Source organism: Centruroides vittatus, unplaced genomic scaffold, assembly GCF_030686945.1.
Source record: "Centruroides vittatus isolate TY-2023 unplaced genomic scaffold, ASM3068694v2 scaffold_435, whole genome shotgun sequence".
NCBI lineage: Eukaryota > Metazoa > Arthropoda > Arachnida > Scorpiones > Buthidae > Centruroides > Centruroides vittatus.
In genome coordinates, this window is record NW_027122708.1 from 5892275 (window position 1) to 5917150 (window position 24876).

The following is a 24876-nucleotide window of genomic DNA, read 5'->3' on the forward strand; positions in this document are numbered from 1 at the left end:
CTCTCCATGATAGAATTTTAGCTTTCTTGATAGCCTGTTTGTAGATGGCTTGGTATTCCAAATAGCGTGATTTTAAGCTGTCTCTTTCCTCACTCCTACAGTTTTGGTAATTTTTTCTATGTTGTCTGTTAATTTTCCTCATTTCAGCCAGTTCTTCGTTCCACCAGGGGACACCATTTTTAGAAGGTCTCCTAAGCGTGAAGCACTCATCACAGGCTTCAGCGATTAAATTAATTTGAGTGTCAATATATTTCACTGCCGAGTCCCTGTCCATTATCTCGGGCAAAAGGTCAATACCGTCATCCAAATATCGAAAGAAATGGTCCCAGTCTGCATTCTTAGTATTGTAAACCTTGTTGCTATTAAAAGGTATTTTCCCAGTTGTACTGTAGATTTGGAATGTAATGGAATTATGATCAGAGAGAGTATCTGCTATGACTTGCCAATCATGGATTCTGTTCAGAATATCGGGCGAAGAACAGGTGATATCGATCCATGACTTCCCATTTGGTCCCTCAAAAGTAGGTATAGATTCCGGATCATTGACACTAATAAGGTTGTTACCGGCCAAGAAATCCTCCACAGCCTCACCCCTTTGATCCAAGTTCTCGCCCCCCCATGTGGGTGAGTGGGCATTAAAGTCCCCAGCGATAACTAGGTAGCTGTCTTTAAAGTATTCCTTAATATTCTGTAAAATTTTCAATTCATTGTTGATATCTTTCTTTTTTGGTGCATACACGCTAACGACGATCAGACTGTGATCATCCAATTGTGTTTCTATACATACTATGTTTTCAGTGGTAAACTGCCGATGATGAAACACGGCGACACTGTTATTTGGAATAACGATAGCAGCCCACGGGGAATTCACAGAGTCCTGAAGGACAAGATGTCTGTGTGGAATGCAGGCAACCTTGTTATTAATACAATAAGGTTCCTGTAGAAGAACAATATCGTAGTTGGTAATATCGACGCTGAGTGAAGAAATAGCACTTATAGATCTTTGTAAATTAAGCTGCAGAAATTTAAATCCATTGTAACTACTCCCCATAGTCAGTTCTAGACATTATTAGGTTCCTGATGCGTCGATATGATGGACAACACCTATCTAATGCATTATGTGCGTTGTTTCTCTCCTTTTGTATAATGCAGTTATGACATTTCGGGCTATGGTTTCTTTCAGAGCAATCTCTATATCTGTGTTTGCCCGCGCAATGGCTGCAGGTTTCCTCTAACTCCTTGCAGGTTTTGCTGGTATGGCCGAACCGGCAGCATCTATAACACTGTATGATTGAATAGTGTTCTTCTGTTGGGCATCTTGCCCATTCTATATTAATCTTCTTTAGTGTGGTAAATATTTTTAGTATTTCAGGTGAGACATCAGCTACCCAGTTGACTGTCATTCTTACCACCACCAAACGCGAAGCACAGCCCAAGCTCCTCGATAAATCTTTCTCTATTGATATTTGACTGAATCATTTCATTCTGATCAAAAACACAGTTTGCTATTTCAGCTTTGTCCAAGTGTTTCGACACCTGTCTAATCACCACTTTCGGACTCCTTTTGTTTGGTATGATTGTTTTGAGGGTGGGGGCCTTTACCTTAAGCGCATTTTCAAGAACTTGTAATTCACTCCCTTTACTGACATCAATGGCTATCCCACCTCTATCAATTCTCCTGAAGCCACTGATTCCCACCCTTAACTGTATAGGATCGATTTTTTCTTTTATTATACTTTTTATGTCCTCCGACCCAGTGTTACTGTCCTTTGGATAAACTAGTAGTGTGCTACGCAGATTATTTGATTTTGGTTTAGGAATGTTTACCCCCCCCCCTTTGACAATATCACTATACAGTGTCTTCTGTTCTGTCCCACAAACAATATTACTAAATTCCTTACATGTCTGTTTGATGGCACTATTCCACGGCAGAGTCGACCTTTTATTTGAGGCTTCTCGTCCGCCTTCAAATGTAAGCCTGAAATAAAAGGTCAACTCCGCCGTGGAATTGTCTTAGCCCTCAACTGCGTGAGAAAGGACATACAGTGTAAAGACACATTATGTATGTATTGTCTGCAAAGAGAAATATATTTTTTCTTTATTGTATCACATCATCCTGGCTTATTTTTAAAAATTAAAAAAATAAATAAATAAATAAATAAATGGTTTATTTATTTTAATTCTAAAATAGATAATTGACACGAAATAGATGTAAAAACTTGTTTTTATTATTTTTTCTGAACTAACTCTATTCGGCAATTTTTTCTGCAAAGTCGTTAATTACTTTATTATAAAAATCGCTTGTCATTGATTCCATCAAAGTATGTAAAAGCCACATAATGCGATTATAATAAAATATTAATTTTAAGTAATTCAAAAGTATGTTAAAATATGAAAATAATCGCACAATATGTATTTATAATTTTAGAAAATACAAGGGAAGTGGCACTTCCACAGCTTCCATGAACAACACATCACTGCAAATTAAGTAATTCTACAATACATTATGGCTTTTTTTTGTTTGTTTTAAATTGTAAATTTCTTGAAGAAGGTCAATTAAGAAGACTGAAAATGTTAGCAAAATAAACTTACTGCACTGTAAAGGTAGTTGTACTGCAGTATGCAGTAAAACCTCCAACTTAAGTAAGGCTTTTCCATCTTAGACAGTCTTCCAACTTTTACCCAAAGTTGAAAATAAAAGGAAATGGTTTGAGTTCATGAAAGTCATATATGATGAATGAAAGAAAATTTTACAATTCCTGAAAGAAGCTGAGTTTTCAAATTATTTCCTGAATTGAAGAAAAATCATTGAAGAAAGGGTACAGAAGCTCAGAATGCTTATTTTGAGATAAAATATAAGTAAATTTATTTAAAATTACAAGTTTTGATTTGAAAGTTTCAGAAAAGGATTTTATCCTTTGACCGTATCTTGAAGATTTGATCATAATCATCAAAATTATTTTAATCCTTGATAATATCTTAGAAAAATTTTGAAAACATACTCCAGAATCTTTATAAAAAAGAATGCTTTCTTCTAAATTGCAATACTTACCTCAGAAGAAATAGTGTTTATTACTTGTTGATGATGCTTTTTTGAAATCCCAGTAACTATTAAATTTCTTAAATTTCTAAGCATTGCCATGTATGGTAATTTCTTTTGATCTATTATAAAAGAAATGAAAGTTAATAATGATAAAAATAATTTATTTAAAATTTTATAATAAATATATGCAATGTACACCTAACAAATTTTGCCATACAGAAGCTTTGTTTCCTTTGGTAGACAATTTTGTTTCCCAAGTTTCAGGGACTGGTAATTTCATTCTTTTTCCTGCCTTAGTTTCATCCCAAATTCCAGGAAGATTGCTCTTATTGAAAGATTCCAAATCAGAAGGGTACCTGTCAAATGTAATATATAAAAATAAAAATTTGTTATCCAACTATAAATCTTTAAAGTTATAAACTTAAATATAAATTTGTAATTAATATGACAAAATTTAAATACAATAAGTACTTAATAAGTATTATTCTTTATCTAATTGCTTATTGCACATCTAGTAAAAATATACAAAATTTTAATATTTGTTAAGGTTTATTACTTAGAAACAAATACATAAATGTAAATTAACTATACAATTTATCAGAAAATTAAATTTGAGAAAATTATTTAGCAAAACTTATCAATTTTATATGTAATAAATTATTTTTTGCCTTCTTGATTTAATTTAACACACTTTCTTATGTAATGTAATAATAATAAGTTTAAACAGCTAATATTCAATAAGATAGCAATAAGTCATACTTTTTTCCTATGAGACACATAACATATTCCACAGGTTTTGTAATATGAAGCAATCGTATTAATCTTTTTAATGTGTATGACTGCTTGTTTATATTAATCTCAGCTTCATCTGGAACAATTTTGGTTTGAAGTAAAACCTATTATGAAAATTTTAAATTTACTTATACTTTTATTATTACTTTATAAAAATTTAAATATATAAAAGCTCAATTTTTTTTTATCTAATATGCAAAATTTTTTTCTAATAAATAAAATAAAAATTTTAACTTATGAAAAACTTTCATTTTAGAAAATACAAATCATTTTAAATATTTCTGTTTTAATATTACATTATGAACCATGGTGGCCAAACTGCAGCTTGTCTGTCTAAAATTCTGATTTTTATTACTATAGATTACTAATATTTAAAATGTCCAGAATTATATTCAAGATTTTTTTTATTAAATTACATCAAGATTTGCATATTAAAAAAATAAACTGCAAAAGAATGTCAAATCATAAGAAATATTCAATGTTTTGGTAATTTGCAGCATTTGTTAAATGAAAATTAACTATACATACATTACATTACCATATTTACTCACATATAAGATGAGGTTTTTATTCATTTATCACAGCTTCAAATTCCTAGGTTGTCCTATACGCACGAGCAAAGATTCTTAGCATTTTTGCAAATAATTTTTGTAAACCGTGTATTTGCATTTTTTACCGGATACTTACCCTCTTGTATTTAAAAACATAAGTATTTTATCTGGGTCATTTGAATAGTTCTTGTATATTGTCAGGAGTAAAGATGAATTGGATTGAATTCCAGATTGAAATTCCAAAATCACATGGGAACCCGATATAAGTTTTAATCTATTCCCACATGAAAACAGATGATTATTCGGAAATCAGAATTCAGAGAAACTCATAAGTGTAATCGATGGAGAGTGGATTCAACTCTCAAGAATTGGCAAAAAAGGTTCCTTATTGCCCAGCTTTATGTGAAGAAATTATGTTGATTTTACAAGAATTTTCCTTATAGTTTAAAATGCCAGTAATTTTTGCGAGACAATGTGTGCATTTACATTCATTTGATATTTTATTTGTGATTAAATGAAATTAGAAATGTAGAAAAGTTTTCCATAATGGAACTACAGTACAAAGGATATCAATATTGATATGAAGGTCACCCCCTAAATGAAATTCCTGCATCCACCCGAGTTATTACACATTCTAAACAAATATTATACAACAGTAGATTATTTGTTTCATTATATTTACATTTATCTTATTTCAAAATTCAGTTTTAAATATAAACTTAACTAGCTGTTACCCGTGGCTTCGCTCATGCAGATCTTGCAAGCAAACCCTATTTACATTCAGTATTTCAACAACCATAGTAATTGTTATTTAACACCTACCGCTGAGAATGATGAGAATTGCTGAGAATCAAACAAACTGTTTTAATTTGATAAATTTTCTGGAACATTTACAATCATTCTATAATCAAACCAATATGTAAAAAGAAATTTGAATTTAAAACGGTTCAAATATTTGGTTAAAAACTTGAAATATATAAAAAATATTTATAACAATGTCTGAAATGTTATCAATTTAAAATACCCCTAAGTACTCAATGAAGACTAAACATAATTAAAAACAAAAAATCGCATCTAAAATAGTACTGTAGAAGCCATTCTTTAGGTTAAGACTTAATGCTCTCCCTCTCCCCCGCAGGGGAATTGTGAAAAATCCCTTCTTAGTGTGCATTTTCATGACGTACCCTAACTGTGTACCAAATTTCACCTCTAGGTTTTGGAACTTTCTAGAAAAAAACTGGAACATTCTCATTGAAGCGTCACACATTTTCAAAGTCAACCACTTTCAACCCCCATATCTCCCACACCCTTACAGCTATCGAGACACAACCACCATAGTGCACGATGGGAGACTTGGGGCTACTACCACACACAAACACCATTCATGTGTGATGTGTAGTTTTGGCTGCAGAGTGAAATATAGGCACAAACATGTCCATTCTTATATATATATATATATATATATATATATTTTCTAACTATTACAGCAAGTAAAAAACTATATGCAAAATAATAACAAATATCTAAAACACAGTAAAATTATAATATATTTTGATTATATATACTAAGATAAAATACAAACCTTTTCATTTTTATTTATTGGTTTCTTTCGTTTTCTTTTACTTTTATCACGATTATATTTTGCTATTAAAATAATAAAATAATTTAGTATCATTATACATAAATTTAAATTATTTATGAACATATAAAATAATATTAATGAAAAAAATATATATAAAATCACCTAATTGATATTCATCAAATTTTGTAAAAGTATCAATCATAACTCTTCTTAAAGAAGCAGGAAGAACTGGTGAATCCTAATTAATATATTTAATTTTAATAAATTTTAACATGACAATTAATGCATTTTGTTATATTTAGAAAATACATTTTGAACAGATTTATTATAATTTTACAAAACAGATTTTATAAAAGAAATAAGTTAATTTTGTTTACTTAACTAAATATATTTCTCCTTAGCATTATTTCCCCTTTTATATTCAACTACTCAAAACTGGATGTTAATAAATAAAGTGCACGTTCTTACTTAATTGTACTGTGAGTGAGTACACGAAAATTCGAATTTCCTTTCTTTTCTGACTTACAAAATTATATTTCATAAATTGCCCACAAAGCATTTGAAAGGTTTTCCGCATCCCAATGATTGATGCAGTGTGACCTTTCGTGTGGTTTATATATTCCTAATTTTTTCATAAATCCAATGTTGTGTAAGTTAAAAGTGGGCCTAATAATTTTGGCTTGATCCCATTGAATGTACACATCATTGTTCTCTGAATAAGCTGCTAGTACCATGTTACTGAGGTTTTTTCTAGCTGTGTATTAATGTTCTTTGACCCTCTGCTGTAAATTACAAAGAGTAGCCACTATGTAAACTAGCTTTGAATTGAAACAATGGTCATTGACCATTGGAGTAAATCCCAGTGGGGAAGTCCTAATCATGTGGTTTTTATCATCATTCCTCAGCATCTTAAAAATCATTGGATTAAATTGAAATACTATATTCCTGACTTTGTTATTTTGAATTTGTAATTAAGAATTTGAAAAGTTTGTAACTGAAATTGATCAATGAAATCTGATTAAGAACGTTATTATTTCAATAAATTTTTAGCTGGATTTACCAAGGTTTAGTTTATTGGTTTATTTGAATCTATCCAGTTTTTCCACTTCCTTGATTATTAACAGATCTGTAAACAATCATAAATTCCAACAAATCCTTTAATAACTAACATTTGACTGTATTCAAAAGCCTTACATCAAATTACATTATTTTGAATATATTAAAACATCTATGAAGACATTGTGAGCATCTTTGATATTTGAAATTGGTTAATTTTCTAAAATCAAGCTATTAGTAACATTCAAAAAAATTTTGATAAAACTAACTTTATCACTAACAAAACAGACTACTATTAAAAGTCTGTTGTTTACTTGCTTAAAAAATCTTAAATTTTGAATAAACATTCTTGTCTTTGTAAATTCTGTAATACAGTATGTTGAAATAAAGATTATAAATGACAAACTATTTTGTGCCCATATATACAACCACTATATGACCACTTGATTTCCCCCAAGAACAGTCACAAATAAGAAGTTTTATTGTATGTTGTTCTTTTTAACTTATATTAGTCTTGAAAATTTTAAAACTTCTTAATTATTACCTTTTCTAATAATGTCTTATATATTTCTGCAACCGCCATCCAATCAGTAGGTAAACATATTGATTCTTTAAAATACTTTTTTAAAAATGGTCGGCAATTCTTGTGAAAGGAAGCATAAGCCAACAGGAAGTTAGCTGTTGTTCTTATATTTAGTTCTTTCCTAGTGTAAAGAGCAACCTAAACAAATTAAAATAATAATATATTTTTAACTTACTCATAAATAAACCAGAAAAATTATTTTTAAGTTAACTATCTAGGCCAGTGGTTTCCAAACTTTTTTGATTCTAGGCATCTTTGTTAAATGCAGATTTTCCCAAGGCACCCTATGTCAAATTCTAACAAGTACATTAAATTCTAATATTATAAAAATTTCATAACATTTCATGGTACCCCTGTGAGGAAGACACGGCACCCTAGGGTGCACACTTTGGAAACCACTGATCTAGGTCAAATATTTTAGGCTATTTTTACAACTTACAAAAATTTAAAAATTTCTGCACACACAAACAAGCAAGCAAACACTGATTGTAACTTAGCAATCCAAATGTAACAAAATTTGGTACGGTGATACTTTGGAATACATTAAATAATATATTCCAAACATTCCATATGAAGATGAGAAAAGCATTTCCATAAATAATTAGTGCAAAATCTTACTACTATGGTACTTTTAGTGCTGCAAATAACAATATTTTGTTTGTACAAGTTGTACAAACAAAATATTGTCATGTATGTCTTGTACAGTACAAGACATACATATGTCTGTACTGTAAAGGTTGAAGAAATTCTGTAAAGGTTGCTATACAAAGACCTTAGAAACCTTTACAGAATTTCTTCTAGAATACAACTTGTAGTATGTTATCAATATACACCATTATAATTTTAAGAATCTGAACAAAATTTCAGTTTTTTGGTTATCAATTAGCAGTTTTTTGAAATCTTTTAGTTTTAAATCCTTTTCATTTTTTTCCATTATCTGATAGTATTTTTGTGTGTACTTTTAATAAAACTGCTAATTGATAACCAAAAAACTGAAATTTTCTTCATAATCAATTAGCAGTTTTATTAAAAGTACACACAAAAATACTATCAGATAATGAAAAAAAAATGAAAAGGATTTAAAACTAAAAGATTTCAAAAAAACTGCTAATTGACACCAAGAAACAGAAATTTTGTTCATATTCTTTCTTCCAAAATATTCTACAAATTAATTAATTCAATTTAATTATTAAATTTAGTACAAGACGGCAACTTAATCATCTATCTTTACCCAAATTATATAATATCACTGTATTTAATTAGCCAGGTTATAATACTAGATTCATTATCAGGCTTTAAGTTAATTTGATTACAGAATTTGGTCTTGGTTTATTGTAATAAACATTGAATGTATATTATTGTGACTGCCACAATGCCAAGCTGCAGTTTTTAATCATAAATTATAAAAAAATCATGAAAATTCTGGTCTTGATTAAAAGTCATGTGATTATATACTACTCGTATATACTTAACTATAGCAATTAACTATATAGAGATTTCTGGTCCAGGCTGGAAGTTCATATATAGTTAATTGGGAGCTCCAGCCCATATCAGGTGTTAATTTTTGTCTAGCTCTGTCTTCAAGGTTAATGAATGACAGATGGACAGACAACAGTGAGAATGAATAGGTCTGCAATTTGAATTGCAGCCTAATAATAAAGATTTTAATTTAAATGAAATTTGGTCCTCAGAAATAATTTGGATATTCTATGGTGAAAAGTGTCGTCCCTATCTTACTGTTTCAGTACATTGCATATAATCTTTGTACTGAGTCAGTACTGCTAATCTTCATATAATGTGGTTTCAATATAACGTGGTTCACAAATTGTAGCAATCCTTGTACAATGCAATTTAGATACGAGTCCATATGAAATCATCTGTTTACCTTATTCTATTAAATGTTCTTTCAATTACAACATACTTCCAATGTAGATTATACAATTTTTCCCCTACATGGTGAAAGCTTCTCTCTACAATGATGAAAACTTTTTATTTTGCATGGCAATCTTATTAAAAAAATGTAAATTATTATTCTGTGCTAACAAGTATGTAATTTATATACTAGAAATTCCCTTTGGCATTTTGTATGTAAGTTGCATGCTGCTTATAATCATCTTTTTCAGCTGTGTTCTTGAAAATAGCATTCAATTAGATAATAAGTGTTGACAAGTTAGTTAAAGACATACAGTAAGTCCATATCAATTCTAAGTGATTAAAATTATGTTTTAAATTTTAATAAGTTTGTGTTTGTTTTGCAATTCATGTTTTGTTAAATGAAATTTTCTGAAATAAATAAAACTATTTTTTCTTACATGATAGATAAAATTTACATTAAAAAAATCATTTTGGAATGTAAACTCATTTTGTATGTAATGCGAGTCTCAAATAATGCAATTTTTATAACAAGACATTTTTGTGGAACCTAACTACTTGCATTATATGAGGGTTACCTTCATAAAAGAAAGAAAAACAATAGATGACTTTAAGTAGATTGATATAGATAAGTTAGGTTTAATATCAATTTAGACAACAGTTTTTTATACATAAAATAAAAAATGCTATCATTCTGATTCATGAAAAATTGAATTTATAAAGCATTATTTGTAAATTTGCAAGTTAAACTTTGATCATAGTTTATATTAACTATAAGTAAATCAGCTACTGGAAAAATAAACTATTAAAAAACAAAAACCTTAATGTTTCCAGCAATAAAAACTATTTAATAATAACGTTTTCGACTGTTTTAAACAGCCATCATCAGTTAAAACGAACTTAAACAAAAAAGAATGCAGAAAAATAGAACCAAGCAATACAAATATTTAAAATTCAAAAATAATTCCAAAGTAAAAATGCCGTCGTATATTAGAAACTAACAAAACTGTGCATGCGCTAAATATCGTAGTAAGAATAAAAATAAAAACAAATAACAAAAAATACTGCCGCAAAAATATTTCTATTACAAGAAAGAACGTTATGCATTTCGGTAAAACGACTTCCATGCCGTGGATAAACCATCTGCGTCCCTATGGTTAATGCAACCCGTGTTAACGTGGGCTTTGTAGATTTCCAGCTTTTCTAGATGTTTCAGCATTTGTTTGTTGGTCGTGGCCCTAATAATAGACGCTTTGTCCCAATGAACGTCGACATCTTGATGCTTAGCGAAAGCTGCTAGCACAGTAGTATCCAAGCTCTTATTGATGGAGTATCTATGCTCCTTAAGCCTCTGCTTTAAATGTCTCATAGTTGCACCAACGTATACCAGATCTGTATTAAACCGGCGATCTTTTAAAGGTATAGAATATACCCCCGTCTTAAAACTCTGGTTTTCTTTCTTCTTGTCGTTTCTCAATAATCGATATATTGTAGGATTACATCGATACAACAATCTTATGTTGTTATTTCTGGCTACTTTCTTAATCATCGTGTGCAAGAATGGAAAATAATTGAGAATTACTTTTCTTCCTTGATTCATAGGAGGAAGCTGCCGATTTTTTGCCTTCCGAAATTTGTCGATAAGCCCATCAATCTCCTTACTCCGATATCCGTGTTGTAATACTGTAGTGCGGATGTAACTTAATTCCTTGTAGGTGTCAATAACACTGGTGCAATGTGTGTGAGCACGTTTGATCCAGGCATGAAAAGCTGCATATTTAAAATTCATCGGATCGAAAGAATTTTTTGGTATAATAATGGGCTGATAGCTGGGTTTTCTATAAACGTCCGTCCATATTTGACCCTCCTTGCATGTGATTGAAAGATCAAGGAAATTTACATTAGAAGCACTTTCTTGGTCCAGCGCTAAAGTCAAACCATATGGGTTTTTGTTGATTTCTTGAAGGAAATGCAGAGCGCTACTATCATTTTTCCAAAGGATGAAAACATCATCAACATATCTTGTATATAAAACGATTTGATGTTGAAAGAAGGGTATGACTTTGTTTTCCAAGCGACGTAATACAAGCTCACATAAAATAGAGGACATAGGGCTCCCCATAGGCACCCCTCTTTCTTGCAAATATGTTTCATCTTCAAATTCGAAAAAGCGATGTGTAACAAATTAAATTTGCAAGTTCCAAAATGCTGGAATGGTATTTCGCTGCATTATCTATATTAGCAAAAAGAAAGTCCCTCAGTTCACAAAAACACGGCGGCAGTCTTATAGACGGAAACAAGGACTTAAAATCCATTACCGTCATATATTCCTTATCCTTGAGTGTAATGTTGTTGAGCTTTTCCACTAGTTGCACTGCGTTTTGTATAGCATAGGAGTATTCTTGAATCTTTGGCCGGATAAACTTGACAAGCTGCTTCTCAATGGCAAATGTAGGAAATCTGCACTTCTCTATTACCGGGCGTATTTGGTAACCAGGCTTGTGCGTTTTACCAAAGGCGAAAATTCTAGACATTTTTGGAGCCTGTAAAACTGAATTATGCATACGCAAAATACGAGCCAACGGGGTTAAAGAGAATTTCTTGACTCTTTGTTGCAGCGATTCCATGTATTTGTTGGGAGCATGTTGACATTCGGTGGTTCTGATGTATTCATGTAATTTATGGTTATACGAGTCACGTTTAATAAGGACAACACCTTTAGATTTATCCGCTTTAATAAGTACTATATCATTCATTTGTAGCCATTGCCTTGACATTTCAATGCAGTTGTGGAATCGTCTTGCTTCTAACTTAAACTTTCTTTCATTTGTGGAGCTAAACCTTGCTTTCCATCTGATGTAATCTTGCCTGGTAGCATTCATATCCTTAATAATTAATTCAACATTTGGAATAATATTCTCAGGCCTTGGTACAGTAGTAGGAGCAAAGAGTGGGCCATATTTTAGAGCTTCAAAAAGACACTTTGGAGGAGTGATGTTATCCCAAGTTGTTATAAATGTATTATTAATCAAGCGAGGTTTACTATGATATTTAGCGCATGCGCAGTTTTGTTAGCTTCTAATATACGACGGCATTTTTACTTTGGAATTATTTTTGAATTTTAAATATTTGTATTGCTTGGGTTCTATTTTTTCTGCATTCTTTTTTGTTTAAGTTCGTTTTAACTGATGATGGCTGTTTAAAACAGTCGAAAACGTTATTATTAAATAGTTTTTATTGCTGGAAACATTAAGGTTTTTGTTTTTTAATATATTAACTATATTTCAAATGTAAAAGTATAGGTCCCTATTTTATATGTAGAAATTCATTGGTAATGCACTATGTTTAAAATTCATTAGCAAACATAGAAAAAAAACTTCTGTTTCAAACAAATCACTTTTAATGTTTTTTAGTGAGAAATCAATTTTTTTAGTGAGAAATCAAAATTCAATACAATCCAAAACATTTTATTAACCGATATGTTTATAAATAAATAAATAATTAATTGAAAAAAGTGTTAATTTATAATTAGAAATACAGTAGAGAGTTGTTAATCTGAATCAATTGAGGACTGGGGTTGTTTGGATTAGTGATTTGTTCGGATAACTGATTATGTACGAAAAAATATATTAACCTGTCCAATGTTCAAATTGTTCTCCGTCGCGTCTCGCTTCGTGTTGAATTTTCATTGATTTTAAGCCTAAGGAAAATTTTTATAATAATAATCGAGGCTATTGTATCGTTAAAAATTATTTCTTTATTTGGTACAAACAAAATAAATATATTGAAGAATATAAAAACATGAAAATTATACTTTAGAAGTTAATCTAGTATCAAAAACGTTCGATTCAGCATGACACAGTCCGACTGAAAATTGTTCGGATAACCGGCAATTCGGATAACTGGGGTTCGGATTAACGACTCTCTACTGTAGTTTCAAAATAAAAATCACAAGTAAGTAGCTTAAATCTATACTTAAAATTTACCATAATTTAGCTGATTCCAGATGATACATTAATTATTAAAATAAGGTATTTGCAGATACTTCATGAAAATAATACATAAAATGATTATGACTTTGATATGCTAAAATAAAAATTTTTAACATAAAAAAACATACCTTCAAAATAAATTCAGGATATTGATTTGCAACTTCTTCAGCACTCTTTAAAAGCAACTGACGAAATGTATCGTCACTATTTTGGAATTTTGGTGAATATAATAAAGAAGTACTAACCAATGATAAAAATGTCATCTGAAAGTAAGTAAATATAGAATAAGCATTACTTTTGTAAGTTTAATTTTACTCTAAATAATAAGTTATTTTTTTATTGATTTATTTGAAAAATTTGATTTGATGCTAGATCTGAATAAAAAATCTCCAGACTAATTTTATTCCTGCTATACCTAAATACATTTCTAGATATTGTCATAAATATATAGGAAAATATTAAGACATATACAAGAGCTAGTACTGAATCACTTATTCTTACATAACTATGCATACAATTTCCGTTGTATTCAATAAGCACTAAAACACTAAATGTGTTCTTTGAATTTTTCCAAAACCTTAGAAAATTAAATAATGGAAAATGTCAAAAGACTTAATTTTTTTGTGAGAAAAAAAATTGTATGAGTTACAAAAAGTTATTTTTGTCTCTTATACTCTATTATTTTTTTGTATATTATTTAATAAAACTTTTATTTGAAAATTTTTAATAAAGCTTATGTGTTTTTTGTCATTTTAAAAAAGAGAAAATTTCTACAAAAACAGAACAGTATCCTAAATATCCTTCAATGAACAGAAACATTAAAATGATAAATAAAATGCACATTTTGATAAAAGTTGAAGAGACACTAAATATCAGTGGCAATAATGATGAAATAACTCTTGGTTTGCAACAAACAATTCTGATAGAAGATTGGACATGCAATACATCTAAACAAAGTTTTTTCACAGTTTGACTGTAGTGCAGAATTGTTACCAGCAATTTCAGACTGAAATATGCAGAAGATAAATATTTAAAAAAATGTAATACCTGAGCAATTTGTATGTACAAGAATAGTATAACATTTAATGGAAAATATTTAATTTTTACAGTCAAGTCAGAGAATTATATATGACCAAATAATAATGGAAATTGATAAAAAATAATTAGTATATTACTAATATTCAGAAAAACTCATAACAGATTAATCAGCAACTCTTAAATGACTAATTTGGAAACAATTACTTCTTAGATAACATAAAAAGTAGATTTAGGGAAACATAAAAGTGTAAACGAACAGTGGCCAAAATGTGGCACATTGGATGATTACAAGTGGTGCTTCAGTCAGTTCTGAGCAACATTGCCAGATTTGGCTTCTTTGCAATTAGAAAAATTAATTTTTTATAGTCTGTCTTGGCAAGTTCGTTTGTTACACAATTCGTTGCAATCTACTTTGCAGATAAAACGAGTGTTCTCCACATAGTAAATTACAGTGTATGCATGTATTTTGAGTCTTGCGATCTTTATTTCCAATCAGTTTACAGGCTTGTAAATGGCCGAAAACATTTATTGTGATTAAAGTTATTGCCGGAAAATCATGAATGGTTTTTTTAATTTTATTTAATTTAATTAATTTGAATGGTTTTTTAATTTTATTTAATTTTTTAATTAATTTAATTTATCGACAAATCTTGGGTTATTAAAAGAATTTTTTAGGGGTTAGCTACTTTTGGGCTACTTTTTAAAAATTTTTGGTTACAAACACTAAAAACATCTGGCAACATAGCTCTGAGTGAGCCCTGGTGGTGTCCTGGCAGCTACAGCACCATCATGAAGCGATCACCCTCTAGTACAGATCATCATTGTAAATTGGTGCTTCAATAAATTGGCATAAATTAATTAATTTAACTGTGTGATTAAGTTATTCCTTTTTCTCCCCTAAGCGAAGCAGATTTATTCTTATCTCTATTTATCAACCCCTAACAATGAACGTAAAATGGTATAAAAAGTGTTCAAGTTATATGATGCATCTGAACTAGTCTGTCAAAAAAATTGGTGCATGGTATGCAAAAAGTTGGCCACCCCTGGTATAAACATTAAAGAAATTTAAAATAAATTTGAATTAACATATTTCTTAAATACGTTTGATTTATTGATAAAATCAATGTCAATATGCCAATAATTACAAAGCCATACATTTTAATAGTCACTAACCAAAAATTGTTGTTGCTAAAAGTGTGTGTTAAAAGTATATCATTTGCTTAAAATTATAATAAAAATTAGAATACATAAAAATTTTGGCTTCTCTACAACTTAGAGATGATTAGCCACAAAATTGCAACAACATTTAAAAAAATCTACTACAATGTATTTCTTCATTTTTTATTGTTTGCATGGTTTTCAAGTTCAAACAGGTTTACTCATCTAAGCAACTTCAGTTCCCCCCACAATTCTTTAATTGTTGATAAAAAAAACAAGATAGTGAAAAGTACAATATTTCCATTTCTGCTTTTGTTAACTAGTCCTATCATCCACTTCATTCAAAATATTTTCCAGTTTTTTCAAATCTAATTTTTTTCTAAAGGCATTAATATACAGGGTGGGCCAGCGAAAACGAAACGGCAGTGTGTTCGTGTTCGTCCAAGCAAAGCGCTCGGACAGGTCGATTTTACTCTCGAGGGGACATCTTTTGCAATAAAGTTTTTGCGATTCTGAATATTAACTAAACAAACATTTTTTTCGAAATAAATGCTTGTTTAGTTATTACAAAATAAATGAGTTTTTAAAATTTTTTGTCGTCTGTTGTATTCAAAATCGCAAAAACTTTATTGCAAAAGATGTCCCCTCGAGAGTAAAATCGACCTGTCCGAGCGCTTTGCTTGGACGAACACGAACACTCTGCCGTTTCGTTTTCGCTGGCCCACCCTGTATATATTAATAAATTGTGCAGAATACAAAAATTTTCTTAAGAAAAATCACCCAATCTAGCAACCCTAGCAATAACTAAAAAATAAATTGATTTCCAATCCCTTTTCTGTGGCTGAAGAGATTCATACTTTAAAACAGGTTGACAATATGAGGCTTTTCTGAACAAGTTTCTTCCCCTGACATCACTCTCCAATTATACAGAATATCTAGACTGATAAGATAAACAGATAGTGAATTACTATATCTTAGCAAAACATTTAATGAGATTTTTATAGTCCATAGATATATAGATCATAGTATGTATTATGTTTGTTCTTTAAATCCTCAAGATTACTAATTACAACTATTTTTAATTTATGTGTCTGCTGCTTGACAATTTGTTCTACTTAAATCTTGAAAAATTAGCCTTCTCACAAGAAATGTTGCCAAACCTGCATTAAGAGAACAGAGATTGATATTTGTCTTTTATGTACTGAAAATCCAAAAACAGCTATCTTCAGCCAAAATAGTCTTTTCCCTTATCATATATTGATGTACTTTTAAGCAATACAAATCCCTTGAAATCTCCAACTTGTATGCTCAATAATTGAGAAAATTCTAAAAAGTAAGTTTTATTTTGCACTAAGAGAAGGATTTTCCTATGTAAATTAATCATCATTAGTTCTTTTAAAATGAAATTTCAAATAGCCAAACAACCACCAAATTACATCAAGTGGTTTTCTACTTTTCTGCAATTATATTTAATTAATTAATTAATTTGTCAATTAATAATAAATAAATAAATAACAGACAATGAAAAGTAGTATGCTCCTTGGAGACATTAAAAATAAAATATAAACACAAAGTACAGTGCAAGCCAAATGGCGTAAAGAATATAGGGAAGGAGAGGAGCTGTGCAGAGACAATAACTACGGGTTCTGTCCTTGAGTAAGCTTCCGCTTATCCGCTTTTCTGACGTTTACATATCGCCTGAGCGCCAGGCTGCAGACACTTTACTAGCCTCTCTGAAGTTGATAGATTGTCCTCTCTGGCTTGCTTTGCAGATATGCCAGGCTTCTGTATAACGGAGGTGCTTTATGTTGCGAACTGTTTGTATTAATCTTGCTTGGGCCCATTCAGCTTGGACTTCTTGGGGATCTGCCAGGACGTAAGTTGCCAATGCTGTGCAAGGTTGTTCGCTTCTTATATTTCTCTGATGTTCCGCCAGCCTTTCCTTGAGTGATCTTCTGGTGGCTCCGATGTAAAATAGTTTATTCTGCCTCCGTGTGTCCGTAATAGGGATTCTGTAAACCCCCGGAAGGGAGTTAGTGTCCATGGCGTCTTTATCTGCTCTTAACAGCTGGTATATAGTGGAATTCCGTTTATATATTATTTCTTTGTTTGTAGCGGTTCCTATACGTCTATAGATGCTGCCCATTTCCGCCCTGTAGTCCATCAAAGTAAACTCCTCTGTATTTCGGAGATTTCGCCCCTTATTGCGTGTCGTAATCTTGCTAGTGAAAGCTTTAGGACTGATGATCCCGTTCTTCTTAGCTAGCTTAATGATGTAGTTTATCTCTTCGTTTTTGTCTTGGGTACTACTACAGTGTGTGTGTGCTCGTGCAACGAGTGCTCTGAATGCTGCGAGCTTGTACGCCGGCGGGTCGTGCGAGTTCCATGGGATAAAGATCGGGTTGTAAGTAGGCTTTCTGTATACCTTAGTACGGAAAGCTCCTTGGCTGTCGAGCTGTATAGATAAATCTAGAGAATGTATAAGCTTATCATTTTCTTGCTCGAGTTCGATCTCTAGGCCGAATTTGTTATCGTTGATGTTCGTTATGAATTGGTGTAAGTTGGGTTTGACTTTCCAGAAAACAACCACATCATCAATGTATCTTGCATAAGTTAGGATTTGCGTTGCATATTTTGGCAGGAGTGCATTCACCAGCGTTCTTAGGACCATCTCGCATAAAGTACCTGCCAGGGGGCTACACCCGTCTGTTGCGTGTAAGTGATGCCATTAAAGCTAAAGATGGATGAGAATGTGGTTAGGTGCATCATCTCTAGTATTTGTTTTCTCTTCTTTTCTGGGGACTTGATCACGGTTAACAGGAAGTCCCTTAGATGACAGAAGCATGGTTCCAGCTTGACAGAGGGATACAGAGCCTTGAAGTTATTTAATACGCATCGATGTAGAGATGGCGCACGCAATTCTCTTTAGAATATTTTTAAAAACGTTCCAAATGCTTGTTCGTTATTGCAGATTTTCGTTGTGTTCGATTTTTTTTTTTTTGGATATTTCCTGAAGGTCGTTAAATATGACCTAAAATGTTCGTTTGTACCGAATAAACACGGCTGCAAATTTATAAGGTGTTATGAGTGTGGTGTTTTAAATTTATTGGGTTTTGTGAGTTTGTTTATGGAATTCATATTAAATGTGTTATGTTTAAAAAATAAAAAATATAATGCAGATGGAATATGACAGAAAATTGGGAAGCTATAGTAGAAGTAATTTGCATTAAACATGTTCATGTTAATGAAGATTTTATATTCAATATCTTTTCAAAATATTGAATATAAAAATTTTTCTGGAGATATCCTGTACTGTGTCCTTTAATAAACAACAAATTCTGAAATATATTAAATAATGATGATAATGATCTTTAAGAAATTGAAAATTGCTAATGATCATTGCTTTTGCTAAATTTTAAATAAATTCTAAACAAAATCTGAGAGAGATAGTGTTAGAATTTATTCATTCAATAGTGCTAAGTAATTAGTATAGTTAGTAAATAATATTGAGTAAATAATCACTAATTTATTTTGATTATAATACTGCTCAGAATATGTGAACTTTAATTATAGACACCTTGTCCGTAAAAGTGTTAAAACATTATTATTTACTTATATTTATAATATACAATTGTAAAATTATCATACCTTTAATTTTTCTTCTTCTTCTTTTACTAAATCAAGCATAAATATTTCTTTTACAAATTCATCTTTAGATACATTTTCAAAACACAATGACTCAAATTTATATTTTGGCATTTCATAATCATCATCATCTTTTTTGTGAATTTTAGAAGAATGATACTTCTCAGTGAAAATGTGTGTATCGTCTTCTATGGATGTGAGAGACAAATTTCTTTTCATAGATGTAGATTTTAAAGAAAAGCATTTATCTTCATCTCTAGTTTCTTCTAAAAATTAAAATGCATTTACTTTATATCAAAATGGATATCTAAAGATTAGAATTAAAAATTTATTTAAGAACAAAATAATAAAAACACACAAAGAACAACAGAAAATATATGAAATCCAAATTAGATATGTTAAATTCTATAAATTGACAAATATATAATATCTACTACAATCTTCACTTAAACAATCAAATAACTTTCTAAGAAGCCAAATAATATTTATCTTTTAATTAATATTCAGAAAATAAATTAATAGAAACAAAAGAAATTTATTTTAAAAATATTTTAAAAATGTCAATGTTTAACTATTGGATGATGATATAATAATATCAAATTATGGATATATTGCCAGAAATAGCTAAAACCAGAGAAAATGTAATTGTTTTATAACAAGCTTTAAATATTATATTTTACATCCGAGATAAAACAATTTTAAGGTATATAAAAGTACTGCAGTATTACAGTATATGTTACTAGTGTGTGCTGTTGAAGATTTTTGGGCTATATACAATAATTTTTATTGTGTGTTGTATGAGGGGTTGGCAATCCATTAGGAGAGAGGAACGGTATTTAAGGCGATGCAGATTGGCAACAGGGCTTTTGTTTCTTCTTGCTGGCTGGTGAGAGGTTGCCTGAGTCAACAAAACGTGTGTATTTTTTTTTTTGTGTGTGTGTTACGGTGTTTGAAGTGACCGCATGGGGCAGTAGAAGCAATCTACATGGAATCGATTATCAGACTTGGAGTGAAAAAAAAAATCTGTTTGCATTGGCTAGAATACTCTCTGAATAAGTAAGACTTTATGTTAAATTTAAGCAATTACCAGTAGTAGATATTTGTAAAGAGGTAGTTTCAGGAGAGACTCAAGTGTGGGTTAAAACAACAGACTTGTACTCAACTCATTGTACAGGTGAACCTGTCTGGTTCCCTAGGTGTCTAGTGTATACATGTGTTCTAGTGGACAACTCTGTAAATTTTGTATATATATTCTTTTGTACATAAACTTATTGTTAAGCTGACCTTTTCTTTGTCCTCCTCATGTGGTAATCATTCACCTGCACAGTAGTCATAACACTGATTATTATGTTTTCCACAAGTGCTAAATTATTTTGTACAAGTTATATATATATGCATACATACCACAAAATATAACTTGTACAAAACAATTTAGCACTATTCACTAGTAACATATTACACTATATCATAAAATTGTATTATCTCAAATGTAAAACATAATATTTAAAGCTTGTTACGTTTTACATCTTGTTCTCTGGTTTTATATATGTTACAGTCAAAACCTATTTTTAGTTAGAATGCGTTTTAACTAGTTGAAACTAGTTTACACTGGATGTCTTTGTTAAAACCTGTTTTGTCTAGTTCATTTTTGACTAGCAGTAAATTCTAGTTTTAACTAAACAAAACCCGTTTTGTCTAGTTAATTTACTGCTGTACATGTTTTCATTTTAGATAAAACTAGTTTTAACTTTTAACATTAGTTAAAACTAATTTTAGCTACATAAATATGTTTGGGGGAAAGATTCGGGGGAAGATGTCTAACATTATGCTTATGAAGGAAATTATAACGATAATTTGGGTTTTGGAGGCCTCTAACAAAAATATATTCTTAAGCATGTTTTTCAAATAAAAGTTTGGAGTATATGAAAAATAATTGTATATTGTGTTTGCAATGACGACTTTTTTACTGTCTGGCATTTTAGGCACCTCACCCCAAGTATCCGGGTGAAATGCCAAATGCCATTAGGGTAAGATAACAAATATAATTGCATAAAATTAATTCTCAAATATCTTAACCAAATTTAATTTATCGCATATGTAGTACAAAGTACTTCATAGTAAGTATAACAGCGCGTATAAGTATTGTTAAGTTTCCGCCCGTTCTAGCATGCTCTATAGCTAGCCGAAAGCTCTTTTCAGTCCTAAAACCTTTTTGAGAAGTCCTTATATAATTTCTATGCATATGCTGCAATAAAACAAGAAAACAAAAATTTATTTAAAATAGGCATATTGGAATTCAATTAACAAAAAATAGGTATGTTACCCCAAGAAAAATGTGGCACCTATCCCATTTGTTGGAGTAAGATGCCTAGCGGAGTCACGTGTTCTAGCGTGTCTGATCGGGATCGGCGATAGCTCACAATGGAAACTTTAGAACTTTAACTACATCACACATTAATTGTTTTACGCAATTTTTAATAAATTATATTTTAACTTTTAGTTTTAAAATGATTCTAGAAACATTTCACAACAAAAACTTCATTCTTATCTTGCTTTTATTCTTCTCGGATGTAGAAAATGAGGTAACGGTAGCCAACTACAGCTTTCCACACTCAATATTGGCCCAGCAATTCATCATACAAACACATGACAATATGTGATGTCACCATTTGAAAATATCAAAAAGTAGGCATCTTCCCCCACTTACCATCTTACCCCGAATCACTCTAAAGTTGCAGTCAAAACTAGTTTTTAGTTAGAACGCGTTTTAACTAGTTGAAACTAGTTTATACTGGATGTCTTTGTTATAACTAGAATTTACTTCTAGTCAAAAATGAATTTGAGTTAAAACTAGTTTTAACTAGACAAAATGGGTTTTAACAAAGACATCCAGTATAAACTAGTTTCAACTAGTTAAAACGTGTTCTAACTAAAAATGGGTTTTGACTAACATATATATATATATATATATATATAAATCCAGAGGACAAATATGTGTATGTATGTATGCATGTACACAAATATAAACATCCAATTAACACAAAATATGCACAAAAACATCTACGAAATATAAACATTATATATATATATAAAATAATTATTACACACACATACATACACACCATGCCAAGGTAGAAACAAATGCCAGCTGACATGCCATAGTGGGAACTATATATATGCTGAACTGTCTGCAGCTGGTGCCATAAGTAAGCAAGTATGGTTGTATCATTTATCAAACCTTGTATAAGGGATATATTTTAACTTATACAAAATTTTGACTTTATTTTCACTAACGCTTAAAATTTTGACAGTAAAGGATATTTTCAATAAATGACAAATTATTTGTAATAAAATGTCTTGTAAAAAACAAATTATATGATTTCCTGTGGCAAATCTAACCATATATTGGAGTGTCTAAGGAAGAAAACATACATCTGATGGTAAATAGTTTGTGAAAAAGTTTTTAACATTTCGATTCCAAACTCCATTTTTAATACTAACTTAATTGAAAATTAATTATATGCTAGAAATATTAAGTACAATGCAATTGTAAATGTGATATTCATATTTATAGTTTTATCATAGTTGTGAACCAATCAGCTATTGGCTTCCTTAGTAGTTAAGCAATATGGCATGTTCTAATCAGTCAAATAAAATAACAGATGTCATTACTAATGTTATATATAAGGATTGCCAAATTGAAAACTGGCATGTCATATTTCATCATGCAAAGTAGTGCTTGATGGGCCACCTTACAGGTGGGTAAGATCAGCATAGGCAAAACATGGGGTGCACTAAGTATTGGTGGGAATAGATTTTATCTCCAGTAATTGGCAGATTAATGTTAAGTTAGTTATGATGAAAGCATCCAGAATCAAACAACAGGTGATAGTTCGTTTTTAGAGGCTGAAGGGAATAGAAGTGCCAATATCTATAGACAAATTAAACATGGTTATGGTGAACATTGTTTAGAATGAACAGAAGTGAATAATTGGTGCAAGAGTTACAGATAAGGCCACAAGTCAATTCAGAATAAACCGAGACTAGATCAGGTACATGCCATAATCTCCATTGCATCATTCACCCATGGACTACATAATCAGAAGTTACAAATGAATTACAACTTGCACTTCAACTTTCACATTTTCAGTCTTCTCAAGAAAGCTTTGCAAGCGCAAAGATTTATGTTGGATGATGAGGTAAAGAATAGGGTCAAAGAATTTGTTTACCAGTAGCCACCAGAATTCTACATGAGGGGCATTGATCTACTTATGAAATGATGGGATCTTTGCCTAAAAAAAGGTGGAAATTTTGTTTAGATTCACAATAAATCTCAGTTCTGACATGTGTCCATTTTTCATTTGGGTAAGCCTTACATTTTGTTACATGTTACATTTCACTTAAAAGCATCCCTGACATAAATTATCCAAGAATATTGTCAGATAGATAGATCGTGTTTTGGTAGCTGCCTGCATGGAGAGTGAAGACAGAGTGATACTTTTATTGATCGTACAACACAGTTTCTGTGATATGGCTATTACTATAGACTTTCCAATACATGGTTAGGTTTGTCTCAAGTATATTTGAATTATACAGAGACAAACTATAAGGATATTTACATTAATTGATATATGGCTGAGATAAAGAAAAACAATAAATTTTAAATTTAATAAATTCAGTAATAGATGAATTATGAAACAGTTTGAAGGATAAGATCTATTTTTACTCACCTTTTGAGAGAAAAGGATTACTAACATTTTGATTTAATAAAAATCTGTTTTTACATGAACTTGAAAAATATGTATTAAGTTTTCTTTTTCCAGTTTCTGTAAATTCATAAGATTGAGGCCTAGAAAAATTATTTAACTGGATTACTCATAATTAATAGTAATTTCAAAAGTTATTAAAAAGATTTAATGCTAATTGCAATAAGTAATTTGATATCACGGTAACAAAGTTTATATGATTAAAAACTACATAGAATAAAAAACTCAAATGACAATCTATACATATCAATCAAAAATATATGACCTTAATCTTTCTAAATAGTAAATTTTAGATAAAGAATGTAGACCTGCTTTTCAATTCAAATTACTAATAATTTACAGGAATATCTTACTCAGTGTGGCTTATCTTTAGTATGAGATTCATTATTATTTGGTTGGTATGAGCCAGAAAATTCAATTAATATAGAATGATTCACTATAATGTGGCCACTACTAACTTAAATATATATATATTATGAGAGAGTTTATAACTTTTAGTTTTAAAAAGAAATACTTACACTTATGTCAGTGTTTGTTAATAAAATACGGATCATCGCCATTTTTAATGGACAATTAATCAACATTTTAAATTTATTTTAATAAAAAGCTACATATTCTTTTCAAAAAGTGCAGAGAAATTTGTACTCATGCATAAGTAATCAGTAATGGTTATTTAGCAATTACTTATGTGCAATTACTTAGTGATTAAAATATTACTCACTAAATTATGGTATTAGGAATTTAAATCTTTAAAGAAAAAACTAATGTACTATGCATTTCTGGCAGAAATGTTGCCAA

The 24876-nt window shown here is 30.3% G+C and overlaps 1 protein-coding gene across 1 annotated transcript in view; it reads right to left on the minus strand.

The window, feature by feature from the left end:
* The window catches only part of LOC136989023 (telomerase protein component 1-like), a 241123-nt gene that overhangs the window by 210588 nt on the left and 5659 nt on the right, over positions 1-24876 (minus strand). Inside the window, exons 2-10 of the mRNA XM_067287049.1 lie at positions 24043-24161; positions 19316-19578; positions 13600-13734; positions 7569-7745; positions 6131-6206; positions 5969-6030; positions 3803-3939; positions 3242-3399; positions 3053-3162 (exon numbers count right to left, since the gene is read on the minus strand). Of these exons, the coding sequence (XP_067143150.1) occupies positions 3053-3162; positions 3242-3399; positions 3803-3939; positions 5969-6030; positions 6131-6206; positions 7569-7745; positions 13600-13734; positions 19316-19578; positions 24043-24161 (1237 nt within the window). The remainder of the gene's footprint in view (positions 1-3052; positions 3163-3241; positions 3400-3802; positions 3940-5968; positions 6031-6130; positions 6207-7568; positions 7746-13599; positions 13735-19315; positions 19579-24042; positions 24162-24876) is intronic.